Source organism: Ambystoma mexicanum, chromosome 10 (assembly GCF_040938575.1).
Source record: "Ambystoma mexicanum isolate Mex_15411 chromosome 10, UKY_AmexF1_1, whole genome shotgun sequence".
Taxonomy (NCBI): Eukaryota; Metazoa; Chordata; class Amphibia; order Caudata; family Ambystomatidae; genus Ambystoma; species Ambystoma mexicanum.
Genome location: NC_090932.1, coordinates 1,522,201,511 through 1,522,217,293, shown reverse-complemented (window position 1 = coordinate 1,522,217,293; position 15,783 = coordinate 1,522,201,511). Strand labels below are relative to the sequence as shown.

The following is a 15,783-nucleotide window of genomic DNA, read 5'->3' as shown; positions in this document are numbered from 1 at the left end:
TCACTCCATGATCGCCAGGGCATCCGAGCTTTTCCAGCTCTGCCCGGAAGAGAAGAAGAAGGAAGGGTTTCCTTTATCAACGGCGCGAGACCAAGAGGAAGACGGTCCTCGCTGTGCCTCTACTAGACGATATTTGGGATGAGGGCCTCGCTCTCCTCAAGAACCCATCCACGACGCCGGCTAGAAGGGATCGGTACGAGAAGAAGTACCGGGTCCCGGATGCGGCCCCCTTGTGCCTTCGGGCACAGCCGACCCCGGACTCTGTCGTCTCCGCGGTGGCCAGGAAGAAAGCGGGGGGGGGGGCACGTCCTCTACGTCAACCTCCCCGCCGGACGGCGAGGGAAAGAAATTAGACACGATGGGACGCAGAGTCATCTCGTCGGCAGCGACGACGATTAAGGCGGCCAACGCCTTGGCTATCGTAGCCCGCTACGACAGGGAGTTGTGGTACAAACTGGCCCCCCTGCTGGACTTCCTACCAGGCGACAAGAGGGCGGAAGCCCTAGAGATCTTGCAGGAAGGAGAGGTGGCGTCGGACCACGCCATTACGATTGTGACGGACATCGCTGACACTGGATTTCGCCAGTTGGGCAACGGCGTGTGCCTTAGGCGGCGTGGATGGCTCAAGGCTACTGACTTCCGTCAGGACGTGCAGACCAGAGTCTTGGACATGCCGTTCGACGGAAACAACCTGTTTGGGAAAACAATGGACGACTCCCTTCAAGCCATCAAGGCAGACACGGAGACGGCCCGGGGTCTTGGGGTACTCCAGCAACGGCGGCCGCCCTTTCGGAGCGGCGGAGGCAAACAGGGTGCCTCCAAAGGTTCCAGCGGCGGATTTTCCACCTACCGTCAAGCGGCCGTTCGTCGTCACAGGGAGCTTACTGGGGACGAGGCAAGTCAGGCGGACCCCGCCGTCGTGGCCAAGGAGGACAAGGCGGCAAAGCCTCGTCGAAGCAGGACTGAACCGGCCGTGGGGTCGGGCCCCCACCGAAGCACCCCAGTGGGAGGCCGACTGGCGAGCTTCGTCAGCGCGTGGGAGTCCATCTCCACTGACGGTTGGGTGCTGGACGCCCTAGCTCAGGGTCACGCGCTCGAGTTTCTAAAGAGGTGCCTGCGCGTCCCCCCTGTGGCCAGGAAAGAACATCACGTCCCTCAACTTCTCTTGGAGGTAAAGGCGATGGTCAAGAAGGGCGCCATCGAGCTCGTCCCAAAGAGGCTTCGGGGCTCCGGAGTTTACTCAAGATACTTCCTCGTGAAGAAGACGACGGGAGGATGGCGTCCCATCCTGGACCTACGACGACTGAACAAATTCATCAAGGCACAGAAGTTCCGGATGGTCACCCTCCAACACGTCCTAGGGTCAACTGGAGGAGGGCGATTTCCTGTTGTCGTTGGATTTGGAGGATGCCTACTTCCATATTCCCAGGTTCGTGGTCCAAGGGCGTCACTACCAGTTCAGAGCCCTTCCCTTCGGATTGAGGTCAGCACCCAGGGTGTTCACCAAGTGCCTCGCACAGGTGGCGGCGCAGCTGCGCCGAGAGGGGATCCACGTCTACCCCTACCTGGACGACTGGCTCATCCGAGCAAAGACGAAGGAGCTCGCCGTGGAGCGGCAAGGACCGTCCAACTACTCACGGACCTGGGATTCTCCATAAACTACGCCAAGTCCCACCTGGTGCCCGGCAAGACGCACTGTTTCTGGCCTCTCCGTCGGAGGAAAGGACGAGGGCCATCTTGGGCAAGGTGCAGCGGATGCTGGTTGCGGACGCGGCCAGGGTGAGGTCCATCAAGTCCCTCCTCGGAATGATGTCTTCTTGCATTTATCTCATCCGCCTGTGCAGGCTCCGGATGCGCCTGTTGCAGGAGTTCCTGGACGCGCGCTGGATCCAGACGACAGACAGCTTCGAGGAGAGGATCACACTCGACAAGAGTTTCCGACGAGCGATCCGGTGGTGGGGCACCCGTGCGCATCTGACGGCGGGCATGGACTTCCAGACCCCCGGCCACCAGGAGACGGTGACCACGGATGCCTCCCTGGAAGGGTGGGGAGCGCACACCGAAAATCTGCACGCGAGAGGCCTTTGGCTTCCGACGGAGAAGTCCCTCCATATCAACGTCCTGGAGCTCTGTGCAGTGTTTTGGGCCCTCAGGTCCTTTCTTCCGTCCCTCAAGGGCAAGGTGGTGAGGATCTTCACTGACAACACCACCACCATTTCTACATCAGGAAGCAGGGCGGTACCAGATCCCCAGCCCTGTCAAAGGAGGCGCAGGATCTGTGGCATTGGGCCGTCGCCCAAGGGATGTTTCTGGTGCCGTTTCATCTGGCAGGGATAAAAAACACCATCGCTGACTCGCTCAGCAGAGAGCTGCGCTCGTGCCACGAGTGGGAACTACGACAGGATCTAGTGGACCCCCTCTTCCGACGGTGGGGCACACCCCAGATCGATCTGTTCGCGACGGCGACAAACTCCAAGTGCCGGAGGTTCGCCAGCAGGTTTCCCCAGCGGAGGAGCATGGGCGATGCTTTCTCGTTCCCCTGGTAGGGCCTGTTTCTATACGCGTTCCCTCCATTGCCGTTGCTGATCTGGCTCATCAACCAGCTCAAGAGGTCACGGTGCAGGATGATCCTCGTCGCACCTGCGTGGCCGAGGCAGATATGGTTCCCGGACCTTCTGGACTTGTCAGCGTCCCCGTCAATCAAGCTGCCAGTGGACGCGGATCTTCTCTCCAGGGAAGGAGGCGCCATCCTCCATCATGACCCGAAGTCGCTGAACTTGCAGGCCTTGCTCCTGCAGCGTTAGAGTTTGGAGGCTACGACATACCGGCCGACTGCAGAGAGGTTCTTGCAAAGGCCAGGGCGTCCTCAACTCTTAAATGCTATGGACACAAATGGAAGAAGTTCTCTGTCTGGTGCCACGCACAGAAGATTAACCCTCTACGGATTACGGCTCCCCAGGTACTGCCGTACCTTCTGACGCTGGCCAAGGCTGGACTGGCGCACGCATCCATCAAGATTCATCTTGCTGCGATCTCCCGATACACCAGAACCACGGGGCGGACGTCTTTGTGGTCTCATCGTCTGGTGAAAGAATTCATGAAGGGACTGTTCAGATTGTTCCCGCCGGTGAAGGCTCCGGCCCCGGCGTGGGAGCTCAATGTGGTGCTGACCAAGCTCATGGGACCTCCGTTCAACAGAGCTGAGTGCAGAGGCTCGAAGTTCTTGTCGTGGAAAACAGCGTTTCTTGTGGTCATGACCTCCGCACGAAGAGTGGGAGAGATCCAGGCCCTTTCCTGCAAGCCCCCGTACTTGACTTTTCACGACACGAGGGTAGTGCTCAGGACGCACCCCTCCTTCATGCCCAAGGTGCCGTCGGACTTCCACCTCAACGAACCCTTGGTGTTGCCTGTTTTCTTCCCGTCGCCTTCGTCGCCGGCCGAAAGGACTTTGCACTCGCTGGATGTGGCTAGAGCGCTGAAGTTCTACGTGGACCGCACAAAGTGTTTTCGGAAGACGTCACAACTTTTTGTGAACTTTGGACCTGTCAATCAGGGGAAGGCTCTCTCAAAGGCCTCCATTTCCAGATGGCTCTCCGGCTGTATCATGTACTGTCATCGGTTGGCAAACCGACCGCTGCCTGGCCGTCCGAGAGCCCATTCCACCAGAGCGGTCGCAGCTACCACGGCGTTCCTATCTGGTGTGCCCTTGCTGGACATCTGCAGGGCTGCTACGTGGAGGTCGACGCACACCTTCATGAAATTCTACTGCGTCGATCGGGATTCCAGGGAGGAGTCCAGGGTCGGCCAAGCAGTGCTGCGCAACCTGTTCGCCTAAGGTGAGCCTGGTGAGGAGTTAAGAATTGCTTAATGTTGAGTTTGATGTAATGCTTAATGTTGAGCCTTTGCCACCTCCCGTGGTTGTGCATGTGTGTACTGCTATGTATTCTTTGTTCATGAGCATGTGAATCCATGCCAGACCCCATGCTGGAGAAGGAACAAGTTACTTACCTGTAACTGTTGTTCTCCAGCATAGGTCTGGCATGTAACTTGTTCCTTTTCCATTATTGCCCAGCATCCGCTGGTATTGGCGTCATCTGTTCCTGGGCGTGAGGCGCTAGCTCCCGGAATCTTGGCCACTGAAAGCTAGATAAAGTGTCTGCAATGTTATTATCCGCCCCAGCGATGTGCTTTGCTTTGACCACAATGTTTTCTTGTAGTGCGACTGCTGTGATGGCTCGTAGGACTTTTAGCACTAGAGGGCATTTGGAGGACCTTCTGTTTATGGAGCCTACTACGGCCATGTTGTCGCACCAGACCAAGAGTTCCGTGTTAGCTAGCTGCCTGCCACAGATGTGTAATGTTGGCCAAATGGGAAATAATTCCAGGAGGGTGATGTTCTTAGTCCACCCCGCCTGTTGCCATGAGTTGGGCCAGTGTCCTGCCCCCCACTCTGAGTCTAGTATGGCTCCAAACCCCTTACTCCCGGCTGCATCGGTGAAAAGGACCCTTTTTGCCCATGTGTTCAAAGGCATACGCCAAAGTGAGGTCCCGTTGATATCTTTGAGGAAATTCCCCCAAATTTCCAGGTCTTGTTTCACCTGTGTGCCTAGCCGGATGTGTAGGTGGGGTTTATGATTTGATTTTTAGGTCCAGTCTTCTGGAAAATACCCTCCCTTGGGGGATTATTCTAGCAGCGAAGTTGAGACTCCCTGCTAATGATTGAATTTCTCTAACTTTGCCCTTGTCTTTTGTTGTCAGGCCTTGTATTTTCTCCAGGAGTTATGCATATTTTGTCTTTGGGATCTTGCATAGGCCCTGTACAGAGTCAATTTCAATGCCCATGAAAATTATTTTGGTGGCAGGTTTGGTCGTTTTATCCTTTGCTAAAGGTATGCCCCACTGTGTGGCCATTCCTTCTAATTTCATCAGGGCCTTGTCGCATTCATCAGAATTTGCTGGGCCCATTACCATGAAATCATCAAGGTAGTGTACTACTTTGGTCCCTGGTCTCTGTTTTTGGAAAGCCCATTGAAAAAAGGAGCTAAATTGCTCGAATAGGGCGCAGGATACTGTGCACCCCATGGGGAGGCATCTCTCTACAAGAGAATTTGTTGTTAAAAGTAAAACCTAACCATTGCTGGGAATATGGGTGGACTGGCAATAGTCTGAAAGCGGATTCGATGTCTAGCTTGGCCATCGGGGCGTTCCTGCCACATTCCTGTATGAGCCTTACTGCCTCCTGGAAGTGTGTGTATGATACCGCAGATTCCGTGTGTGGAATGCCATTGTTTAGTGATTGGCCTTTGGGATATGAAAAGTGGTGATTTAGCCTCATTTTCCCAGGTTCTTTTTTGTGGACCAGCCCTAGTGGTGATGTTATGTAATCTTTGAGGGGCATGTGGTCCCAGGGTCCTGCAATCCTGCCTAACAGCAATTCCTTCTTGATTTTGATCTCCACTATTTGGGGGTTGTCCCTGGCCGACGTCGGGTTCATTGGGATGTTCTGTGACCCTGTGCCCTTAAAAGGGATGGTAAAACCCTTGGTGAAACCCTGCCAGATTGCCTCGCTGGTTTCCTTGTCTGGGTAATTCAAGAGTGCTTCTCTAAAATTGTTTGGGTTGATGGGGGTTCTGCCTGGTGTCAATCCTGGGGTTGAAAGGGAGTGGATGGTGCTAATCTTTTGCATTTTTGGCTGGCAGTCTGGTGCAGTTGCTTGCTGCGTGGTCACCGTTGCAGTTTGTGCAAGCGTGTTTGTACCAGCAGTCCTTACCCCAGGTGCACTGTTTTTTTCCAAAATTCCTGCATGGAATGTTGGCTTTTGGAGAGTGGTTTTTGTTCTGCCTGTGGGTATTAGACTTAGCCGCCCACGGCTGGTTCTTCCGAAAGGGCTGTTCCCCCTTTTTATGTTTCTCTTTATTTCTGGGACCCTGTGCATTTTTGCTATTTTTGGAGATGTTCTGTGAGGCCTCTTCCTCCGATGGGGGCTCGGCGTTTAACGTGTATAAGTCATTTTGGACCTCGTCCCATTCAATGGCTGGCCTCTCTGACATGCTTCTCCTAAATCTGATATCATATGCTTTTTTCCCTTTTTGAGTGATTTTTACTTCTCTTATTTTATCCATGTAAACCCATGGTTTTCTGCCATCATTGGGGAAATTCTGTTCGTATATTGTTGCCAAGTTGGCGAAGGCCTGTAGCCAGTTGTCCCAATTCTATTCTACTTGGGCATTTCTGGCTATGGCTTTCTCTTCTATCTTTTTGGGATCCCTAAAAGCATCTTTTCCTTTGCGTTGGGCTTCTATAAGTGAAAAGATTTCTATGAACTCTTTAGCCCATATGGTCTCTGATTGTGGTGTCAATATTCCATGCTAGGCATCTTTTATATCTATTTAGTATTTCAGTCTGGAAGGATTTCAATTTTAATTCTAATTGGGCATTGCAGATCATTGCTATGTCTGTTGGGTTGCTGTTGCTTTGCCCTGTCTGTCCCAGTGGTTCTGTACTGGGGGTTGCCCATGCTTTTAAAGCACCTGTTGGGTCTGCTGTGGCTGCAGTTGGCACAATTGTGCTGGCAGCTGTTGGCATTGCTGCCACCTGTGGCAGTGGTGTGGCTGGGGCTGCTGCTGTTGGGATCGTTGCTGGTGGGGGGGTCACCGTTATGGTAGGTTCTAGGGGTATGCTGGGGTTTGTGGGTCCCTGCTCCCCTGTTTGAGGTCATTGTTTCCCCCTCATTTCAGGCAATAATTGTTGCATTTCTGACATGTTCTCGCACAATTTCACCAGTTTTTTGTTACCTTTTTTAGGGCCATCTGTCACTTTCTGTCTCTTTGGTGTTGTTGTGACGTCATCTTGATTGGGTGGTATGGGTGTCCCTTCCCTTTGTAGTCTGTACATATTCTCCCTGACATATTTTCATACATTCCAGTCATCTAAGTTTACATGAAAAACACTTATATTCTCCCAGTCATCTAAGTTTACATGAAAACACTTCTATTCTCCCAACACGTGTTTCACCACAGCTTTTAGCCATGGTTCCTCAGGGGAGATTCCTTTCTTTTTTCTTTTTTTCTGAAAAATAATTGTAGTTTTTTGATTTCAAGACTTGAAAAGTGGGTTTCTTTTACACCGGCCGCCGGTGTGTGTGTACAGCCCGGAGTACATTCGTCTGTGCGATTCCCTGATGTCTAAAGTGTCTAAAAGGATTTATCAATTTTGGCATAAAAGAACGTATGAAAATAATACATGAAAAATAAACCCATTCATGATTTAAATAACTAAGAGTCTATCGTATCACATCTGGTGCAGGCGTCGCACAAATTACAAGTGACAACATATGAGGAAAAACTTCACAATTTGCTTAAGAAGCAAAGGTTTGGGAGGCACTGAGTAAACAGTGCACCTCCTGTGTGTTTGGGTCCCCGTTCAGGGTCCACAAACTGTGTTTTCTCAGAGCATGTTGCTCTGTATTTATAAGACCCAGGGGAGCCTGGGTCTTTGATATGTGTAGTAGTGGGGGCTGTTGTGTTCCAGCCCCCGGCCGGATAGCCGACTGTCAGGCCCCCTGGGGGGGCAGGTCTTTGAACCTGATCTCTGCCTGACTGTTGGTTTCCTTAGGTGCTTAGCACCTTGCTGTATGGAGGAAGGGTGAGGTGATTGTTCACACCTCAACCTTCCTCAGCTTTGTGTTGCACAGACTGTGTCTCTCTGGCTTGGGGGAAGGAGAGGAGCAGAGAGGGGGAGAGGTTGGGCTGCCCCTCTCCAGGCCTGCTGATGGTAACAGCAGTTACCCTGCCTCGCTTTGGGTGGCCCTGCAGCATTGCCCACAACAGTGCTAAGAAATCCTACTAATGGCAGCAGGGTGCTGTGCAAATACAATTAGCATACAGAGACATTGGATCTTACCAGATGCTTAAGGCCTGCTTTTTCACAATGCATTTAGCGTTAGGAAATTGGGCAAATACCTTGCCTTACATTTTCATTTAATCTTTTTATTGATGATTTTTACACCAACTGCAGTTGTCTCTTCATTCGTTCTGAACCCCTGCATGTACGCCCGCTCTCCTCTTGTCTTGATCTCTTACCTGCTGGATTATATCTCTAAATTCAGATTGCATGCAATTTGTTTGTCTCGTTGGAGCTTGTACTTCACTTTGAGGTGTGATAATGTGCCTTTTATTCAACATGAGCCGAAATGTTTTGATTACCTTAGCTTCATTTTCATCAGTGTCTTCTGGCTTAACTCGCGTTGAGAAATTTGAGTTGGAAACAACCATTTGCTGAAGGAGTTTAAAGTAAATGCATCATTCTGGAAATGGAAGTCCTCTGAAATAGGACTCTGCCCTTTTGATTTAATGACACTGGTTGCTGCCAGAGAACCGTTAAGGATTAAGACCTTATAGGATTGGTTCTGTAAAGTCTCCTGCCTAAATGGCCATTTGAAACACAAGTGCAGGACAGATCTTTCCTTGGGACTGAGTAGTGGGTGTAAACATAAACCCAGTATATGGGAGCAAAGGGACTTTACAAGGTGATTACAGCAGGTCTATGATGTGTGGACTATCCGTGTTCTTGATGTGCTGCGTTGAAGTTATGCTGTCTGCATGAGGGATGGTGTTGAACCCTGCATTACCACACCATTTATACGTAAGAGAAAATGAGTGTTCATCCTTCACTTTCTAGAGTCATGTTGACCTGGGATAGTTATCGAGACCATGTGGTTATTCCATTTCCAGAAGGTGTAGCAAACCTTTTTTGGAGGTACTCAAAGTGGTGGGATCTTTGAGAAGAAAATGGAGGTAAAAGATGTGTTTTTTGGGGAAGCGCAGGAGGGTTTATGGGTGAGCAGACTGTTACCTTTGGAAATGAAGGGGGTACCCGAGAGTGCACAAGAAAATGGCAGATGCAAGGTTAGATGCCCGCATAACCAGCACTGTGTTAAGGGTCGCCCACATTTGCTTGCGATTAAGTGAAAGATTTCTAGGGGTTGGTTGTAGATGAGCTCAGTCATATAATGTACAACCTTGATCTATTCTTCACCACACTGGCAGAGAGACATCAGCAAATGGAGCAGGCCCGTGTGAGTTCTAACTTTTTAGGGAGCAGGCGTTTGAGGGGGGGGGGGGGGGGGGCGCGGCAGACGTTTTTTTTTTTTTTTTTTCAGGCAGTGAAAAAAATTTGGATTCACATTTCAGATGATGGTTAAGGCGATCCTTTAATCTAGCACCACAGGTTCAGCACTCTTCTTAGCGGGCAGGCTTTCTGTTGTGTGTTTTTTTTATGTTGTATTTTTTAAAGAAACAAGTTTTGTTTTTGGAGTCAGTCTTGCAACAATTACAAATCCATGTGAGTTTTTTTTTCTAATGGTGAATGTTCATTTTAAAAAATGGTAGTTACTCGCTCAATACACTTGCATGTTCCCACATACTCGTAGCCACAATTGTCTTAACGAGTGGGGCCTGAAGCTAATGTAGTTGGGCCCAACGCAGTGACATTAACATCTGCAAATACCCATACCCTGCTGCTGAGCGGGCTTTGCCCTCTCAGGACCTACCTTGTGTACGCCTCTGCAGTGATACCTGATCAAGTCCATACTGTGGTCTTACAGACACTTTTTGCAAGAACCTAGAACAGTTTACTGTAATCCATTTGAAACCAGTAAAGGAAGTTGCTTTGCTTTGTAGCATGCATTGCGATTATAATTTGACCCTACATAAAAGACTTGTGATCTTTTCAAGAACGTAAGGCACGGCATGTACTGCCTAAGGAGTGGAGCGTAGCCTCGGTTTCATGAAGATCAATTCTATTGAGTGACACAACTGAAATGACCGAATGTAAAGGATGCCTTAAATAGCAGTCTGTCAAAATTCCCATCAGCTTTTCTCTGAACTCCAGAGGCATATGTTTAGACTGTCTCTAATTCTCTCCACAGATAACAGATGGATTTCCTGATGGGACAATGCAGAACGCAAACACAAAGTCTCAGGTACCTCCTCATGCCTTGGCCCTGTTCCAGCAGCAGATCACTAAAGCGCACGAATCTGCCCTGGAGGGTTTGCTGCACACAAAGCAGTTACAAATGCAGCAGCATCAACAGCAACTGCAGCAACACCACCAGCAACAGCTGCAGCACCACCAACAACAGCAGCAGCAACAGTCCCCGCAGTTGCAACAGCAACATTATCTTCAAACTGAAAAGGAGCAGCAGACAATCAGTAGCCCCAAAAGGAAAAGCAAGAGCCCAGCTAATAGCGACACTGATGGTAAGTACTTTTGTATTCTTTGGCTGCTGTTCGTGATGAGGTGTCAGCCGTGGTTTAATCAATTATTCACAGGTTTACATCAACTCTGCCCAGCCTACTTTGGATTATATTTGGTGCACGGAGCAGGGGGGGGGGGGTGATCTTATTCTTTGCTACCCTGCATTGCCAGCAGATTCTGAAGTCTGTTCCTAAAGCAAGCAGTCCCAGATTGTAATTGAGAGAGCCTGCCCAGTCCTTTAGTTTTTTAAAGGTGTATATGTTACTAGCGGTACCACCCGGCGTTGCACGGGTCTGTAGCTGACATGCACGTGGGGTCTCCTATTGCCTTGTGTATGTTTTACTGTGTCGTACCTTCCTATTTTTGAAAATCACAAAATAATACATTTCCTGAAATTGCTTATACTGATGGCACAGAGGGAGAAGAGCTTTGGTTCCTGGTGTATGTTCCTACCACCCAGCGTCAGTGAACACATTTAAATGACAGATTTTGCGTCTGTCGATGGTAATTTTGGAACTGCAGTGTCCCATACACAATTGTCCTGCTACAATTCACAGCAGCTTATCACACCTCGTACTTCACAAAGACAGTAAGGGGCCATATCTTATTAGAATGTATCCTCTATTTCATTCTTTAGCCCTGAATGATGCCCTGTGTTCTGGTGAATTTCTTGATCACTAGTGAGTCCATTACAAAAGGAGCTTAACAGCATCTTTAACGGCGCCCATGGATGCTACTATATGGTGCTTATAGAAATGACTTTGGGTTGTCACTTTTGGGCACAGCTGAGAAACATGCACAGAAAGATGTAACAAGCTCCTCTTGTGGATATGTTATGAAACTCCTGCATCAGATAAGGCCGTTTTGTCTATCTAAAACAGATCCCTTCTTGCATCCGCTCTTGTTAACACGAGACCTGATTACTGCAATAGTGTTCTGATCGGAACATCTCAAGCTAATCTACACTCTCTTCAGACTGTGCAACACGGAGCTGTCAGGGCCATCTGTGGTTTACTAAAACATGATCATATCACACCATTTAGACGGCCCTTACATTGGCCTCCCGTTGAGTACAGGGTTATCCACAAATTGCTGCTGTTGACCTAGAAATGTCAAACAGCCCTCTCCCCTCAATATCTAATGAGCCGCCTAGTAGCTGATCAGTCCAGACAAAATTTGCGTTGCAGTGACAAACTTAAGCTTTTACAACCACGCTTTAAGCTTGTGAAATTTGGTGGGACAAGCTTCAATGTGCAAGCTCCCAAACAATGTAACACCCTTCTTCTTTCCTTGAGGATGTCCTCCTCTGTCTGTGTTGAAGAAATCCATTAAAACTTGTCTTGTCTGTTTAACTTGATGCTCAGTGGAGTAGAGTGGATGTCACTGTATTTTTTTTCTGCAGTGTAATTTCTATTGTTTTTATTTGTTATATGTGCGCCCTGAAGCCCATGGGCAATAAGAAATAATAATAATAATAATAATAAGACTAAAAACTAAGGGAGTAATTCAGAGTTGGGCATATTTGTTATGAAATATTGCTGGAGAAAGTTACTAACTCTGCCAGCAGTGTTTCTAAAAATCTTGTCAATTCAGAGTTTTCCAGTGGTTCCTCAAGAGGTATTTGAAAAATATCTCCTCCACCAGTGGTAATGTGTAAATGTGTTTTTAAACATTATGTAAAGCCATTTCCACTTTCTCTGTGAAGGTAGAAATGGATTATGTACAGTAGTGGCTCATACCACTCATGCACAAAAGGAACAAATCGGACCCTTTTAGAACGTTCATGAGTAAGATGGTAAAGGCGGCGTCAGAGATCCCAGCTTTTTCACCATCTTACAATGGCCCTTTGTAAAGTTTAACTATTTGGGGCCTATTTGGATTTTTTACCTACGCCTCTTGGTTAAGTAGGTGTATTGTCTGCATAAAGTATGGGCAAAATACTGCCGCCAGTATTCCCATGAATTGGGAGATTAGTAAAACTGGCACTATTTGTAAAATACCACACATTTTACTGTTTCCTCCAATCTCCTAAATCTGTGATCGTTTTTCATTTTCTTGTCCAGATGACTCTTATGTGACAAACACAAATTCAAATCAAAAACATATTCACATATATAAATATGTATTCACATGAACACAGGTGCATCCCCACATGTACTTTATAGAGTTACAAATACACTTAAACACATGGCCACAGCCACACGATCTGAAACATAAACACAGACACACACCCCACCTTCCTTGAAAAGACAAATACATATCATGATTAAAAAAAATTATCTTGTGGCAAAGCGCCTATTAGACAGTCTTTTCAAATTTAATTGGTGACTACCCATATATCCAAAGAAAAAAGAAAATGATCTCTTGTCTTTTATGATCAGTATTTTTATGTATGGATCAATGCTTTTTCAATTTTTGTAAAGTTAATTATTCTTGAAGCATAATGTTCTTTGAAAAGCATCTCACCAGCTGTGGTTGGAAGGTTAGTGCCGGGAACTGGCTATTGTAGTCCATGATCGGGGCCCTAGCAATCTGTAAAGCGGTGTAGTGCTCCTTCTTTTGTCGCTGTGACTTTTTCAGCCACTAGGAGATCCCAGACCTTTATCCCCCATAGGGGCACGATGGGATCTTCCTCTGTTTTCCATTTGCAGGCCAGAGTTATCTTGGCCGCCAAAAGTAGCTGAGTGAGTAGTTTGGCGGCGTGTCCCACGTTTGGGTAGCCCCCTTTCCAGACGAATTTCAATAGTTGCGTCTGTAGCTGCATAAGGGGTTGTTTGGGGAGTTGAACAGGTATGGTTGAGCATAGGTACAGGAATCTGGGCAAAAGGTTCATTTTACATGCTGTGACTCTGCCTAGCAGGGAGATTTCCTGGCCCTCCCGTCTCTTCAAGTCAGCCTCCAGTTCCTTAAACAGGGGGGGAAAGTTTGCTGCATATAGTTGTTTTGGGTTCGCAACAATGTGTACCCCTAGATAAGATGAGGATGTGGTGCTCCATTTCAGCAGGCATGTTGCTTGGAGGTTCTTTAAAAGCTCCTCGGTCATGTTTACCCCCAGCGCCTCTGACTTGGTATAGTTGACAGCGAAGCCTGCCACCTGTTTAAACGCTTCTAGTTCAGCTAGGGTCGCGGGAAGAGAGGCTTGGCTGTTGGTAAGGGAGAGAATCATGGCGTCTTCCAGACTGAGCCGCATGAAGGTCCAGTCTACCCGGTCAAAGGCTTTTGTGGCATCTAAGATTAATACTGCTTGTTCCTGGTGGTCTTGGGGGGCCACTTCAATGAGGTTGAGGGCCCGCTGAATGTTATTCCCTGTGCTTCTCCCCTGATGAAGCCAGTCTGGTCTGTATCTACGATGGTTGGCAGCACTGTGTCGCCAGTCTGTTCGCCAGCACCTTAGAGTAAATGTTTGCATCTACGTGGAGTAGGGAGATGGGCCTGTATGAGGAGCACTCCTTTGGGTCTTTTCCAAGTTTTAGGAGCATAATCCTGGTGGACTCTTGTATACATGGAGTTATAGGGCCTGTATCCCGAAACAAATTGAAGAGTTCCGTCATTGGGCCTAGGAGGAAAGGTCGGAAGAGTTTGAAGAATTTGGGCGAGAAGCCATTAGGGCCTCGTGCCCTTGGTTTTAGAGCTTTGATTACTGCTTCGACCTATTTGGCTGTGTTTGGGAGATCCTGGGCGGACCCGTCCGCTACTGAGATGTGGGGGAGATTTGTGCTATGAATTGCTCCTGTTGAGATAACGACCGAGGGGAGGCGGTCAATGTGTTGGTGAGGTGGGTTGTCGCTAGCTGCAGCTTTGCCTCTTTCCCATACAGGGTTGCACCCTCTGGCTCCTTTAGGGCTGTAATGAGAATTTGCTGTCGTACTTTCACCAGTTTAATGACCAAAAACTTGTTGGCTTTCTTGCCGTTTGCGTAATAACTTTGCTTTGTTCTGATCAGGGCCTGGGCCGTGTCTTACACGTAGTGTGCCTCTAATTTGGTGCGGGCAAGTAGCAATAGTTTGGCTGCCTTAGGTGACCATCCCTTCTTGTGGATTTTCTTCACTGCCTCAACTTCCCCTTCCAGCTGCTCTTTCATCTTGCTACGTCTTTTCCTATATGCCACTGCTTGGGCAATCAGTTCCCCTCTGAAAACCACTTTCATGACCTCCATCTAGTCGCTGTTGGGGGTGAGATCTGGCGGGTTCTCCTTAAAATAGTTGTGAATCGCTTTGGTTATGGCGTCTCGTACTGCCATGTCGTGTAGCATTGGTTCGTAGATGGATCAGCAGGGTCTCCTGGGGGGGTCGGGTCAAAGATCCTGGCTGTCAGAATTATCGGACCATGGTTGGAAAGCACCTTTGTGCCTATTGCCACCTTATCTGTGAAAAAAAGTAGTTGTGGGCTGGCCAGTATCCTGTCAATCCGCGAGAAGGTGCGGTGGACATGCGAGAAGAACAAGAAGTCTGTGGCCTCCAGATGGAGGACCCTCCAAGTGTCTACGACCCCCAGAGACTTAAATAGCTGACAAAGCTCAGGGCGATCCTCAAGTACTTGGGTGAGGTGTGATTTGATCTGTCTGTTAAGGGGGTTGGGGACTTGAAATCCCCTCCTATGACCCCCCTGGCCGTTGAGGAAGGAGAGAATTGTTGTTTCCAGCTCTGCGAACGTGGTTTCCTGGTCCTTGTTCGGGGAGTAGACTGCGATTAGGGTGTGTAATTGGCCAAATAGCTCCCCTTTCACTGCAATGTATTTACCCTCCAGGCTCTGCAAGACCTCTTGTTCCCTAAATGGTGTGCCTTTTGCTAGAAGGATAGCTGTGCCACCTCTCTTGTTATCCACAGATGCCAGGTATTGTTTCGGAAATGCTGTCTCGCAGTCATGGGAAGTCCGTTGAGAGCAGGTGTGTCTGGAGGAATACCACCGAGCTGTGAAGGTCCCTCAGGTGCCGGAAGGTGGACTTAGGTTTCTCTGGGGAGTTTAAACCCCTGACATTCAGCGAGACCTATCGCAATTTCAGGTGTGGTGGGGGGGCCTCTTGTGGTTCCGCCTCAGCAATCGGGGGATGAGAAGAGGGGAGAGCTGTCTGCGGGATTCTGCCTTTTAGCGCTGAACTGCAAGTCCTTTTCAGCTGCATTGTTTTACTCTGGATCCGAACGTGAGCATGGGACCCGGGAACCAAGCGAACTAACAGCGAACCAAAACCAAGACAAAAAACAAATCAAACTGGCCCCATAGGCCTTGGGCCAGAGTGTGTATCCATAGACTCGTCTGGGGCATATTGTAGGACGCCTGAGCGCCGAGGATGAGTTCTGGCACCGAGAGCAGATTACTTCTTACTCCTCCCCTAGTTATGTTGGGGGAGCTTAGGCATGCTTTAGGTGAATGGTGGCTTCCCCCTCCCCCAGGTATCTTCATCCAGCAGTTTTGATGTGTTTTGGGGTCGCTCCCCGTTTCTTCTCTGGGGACGGGTTCATTTAGTCTTCATCAGGGGTCGCTGGTTACCCCCCCCCAGCATCCCCTTGATACATCCTGTCTCTTCCA

General features: G+C 49.0%; 1 protein-coding gene across 6 annotated transcripts in view; it reads left to right on the top strand.

The window, feature by feature from the left end:
* Window positions 1-15,783, top strand: part of NCOR2 (nuclear receptor corepressor 2) — a 2,813,293-nt gene that overhangs the window by 2,229,958 nt on the left and 567,552 nt on the right. For all 6 annotated transcript variants that reach the window (XM_069619703.1, XM_069619702.1, XM_069619704.1 and 3 more), the window contains one exon: window positions 9,929-10,259. In XM_069619703.1, the coding sequence (XP_069475804.1) occupies window positions 9,929-10,259 (331 nt within the window). The remainder of the gene's footprint in view (window positions 1-9,928; window positions 10,260-15,783) is intronic.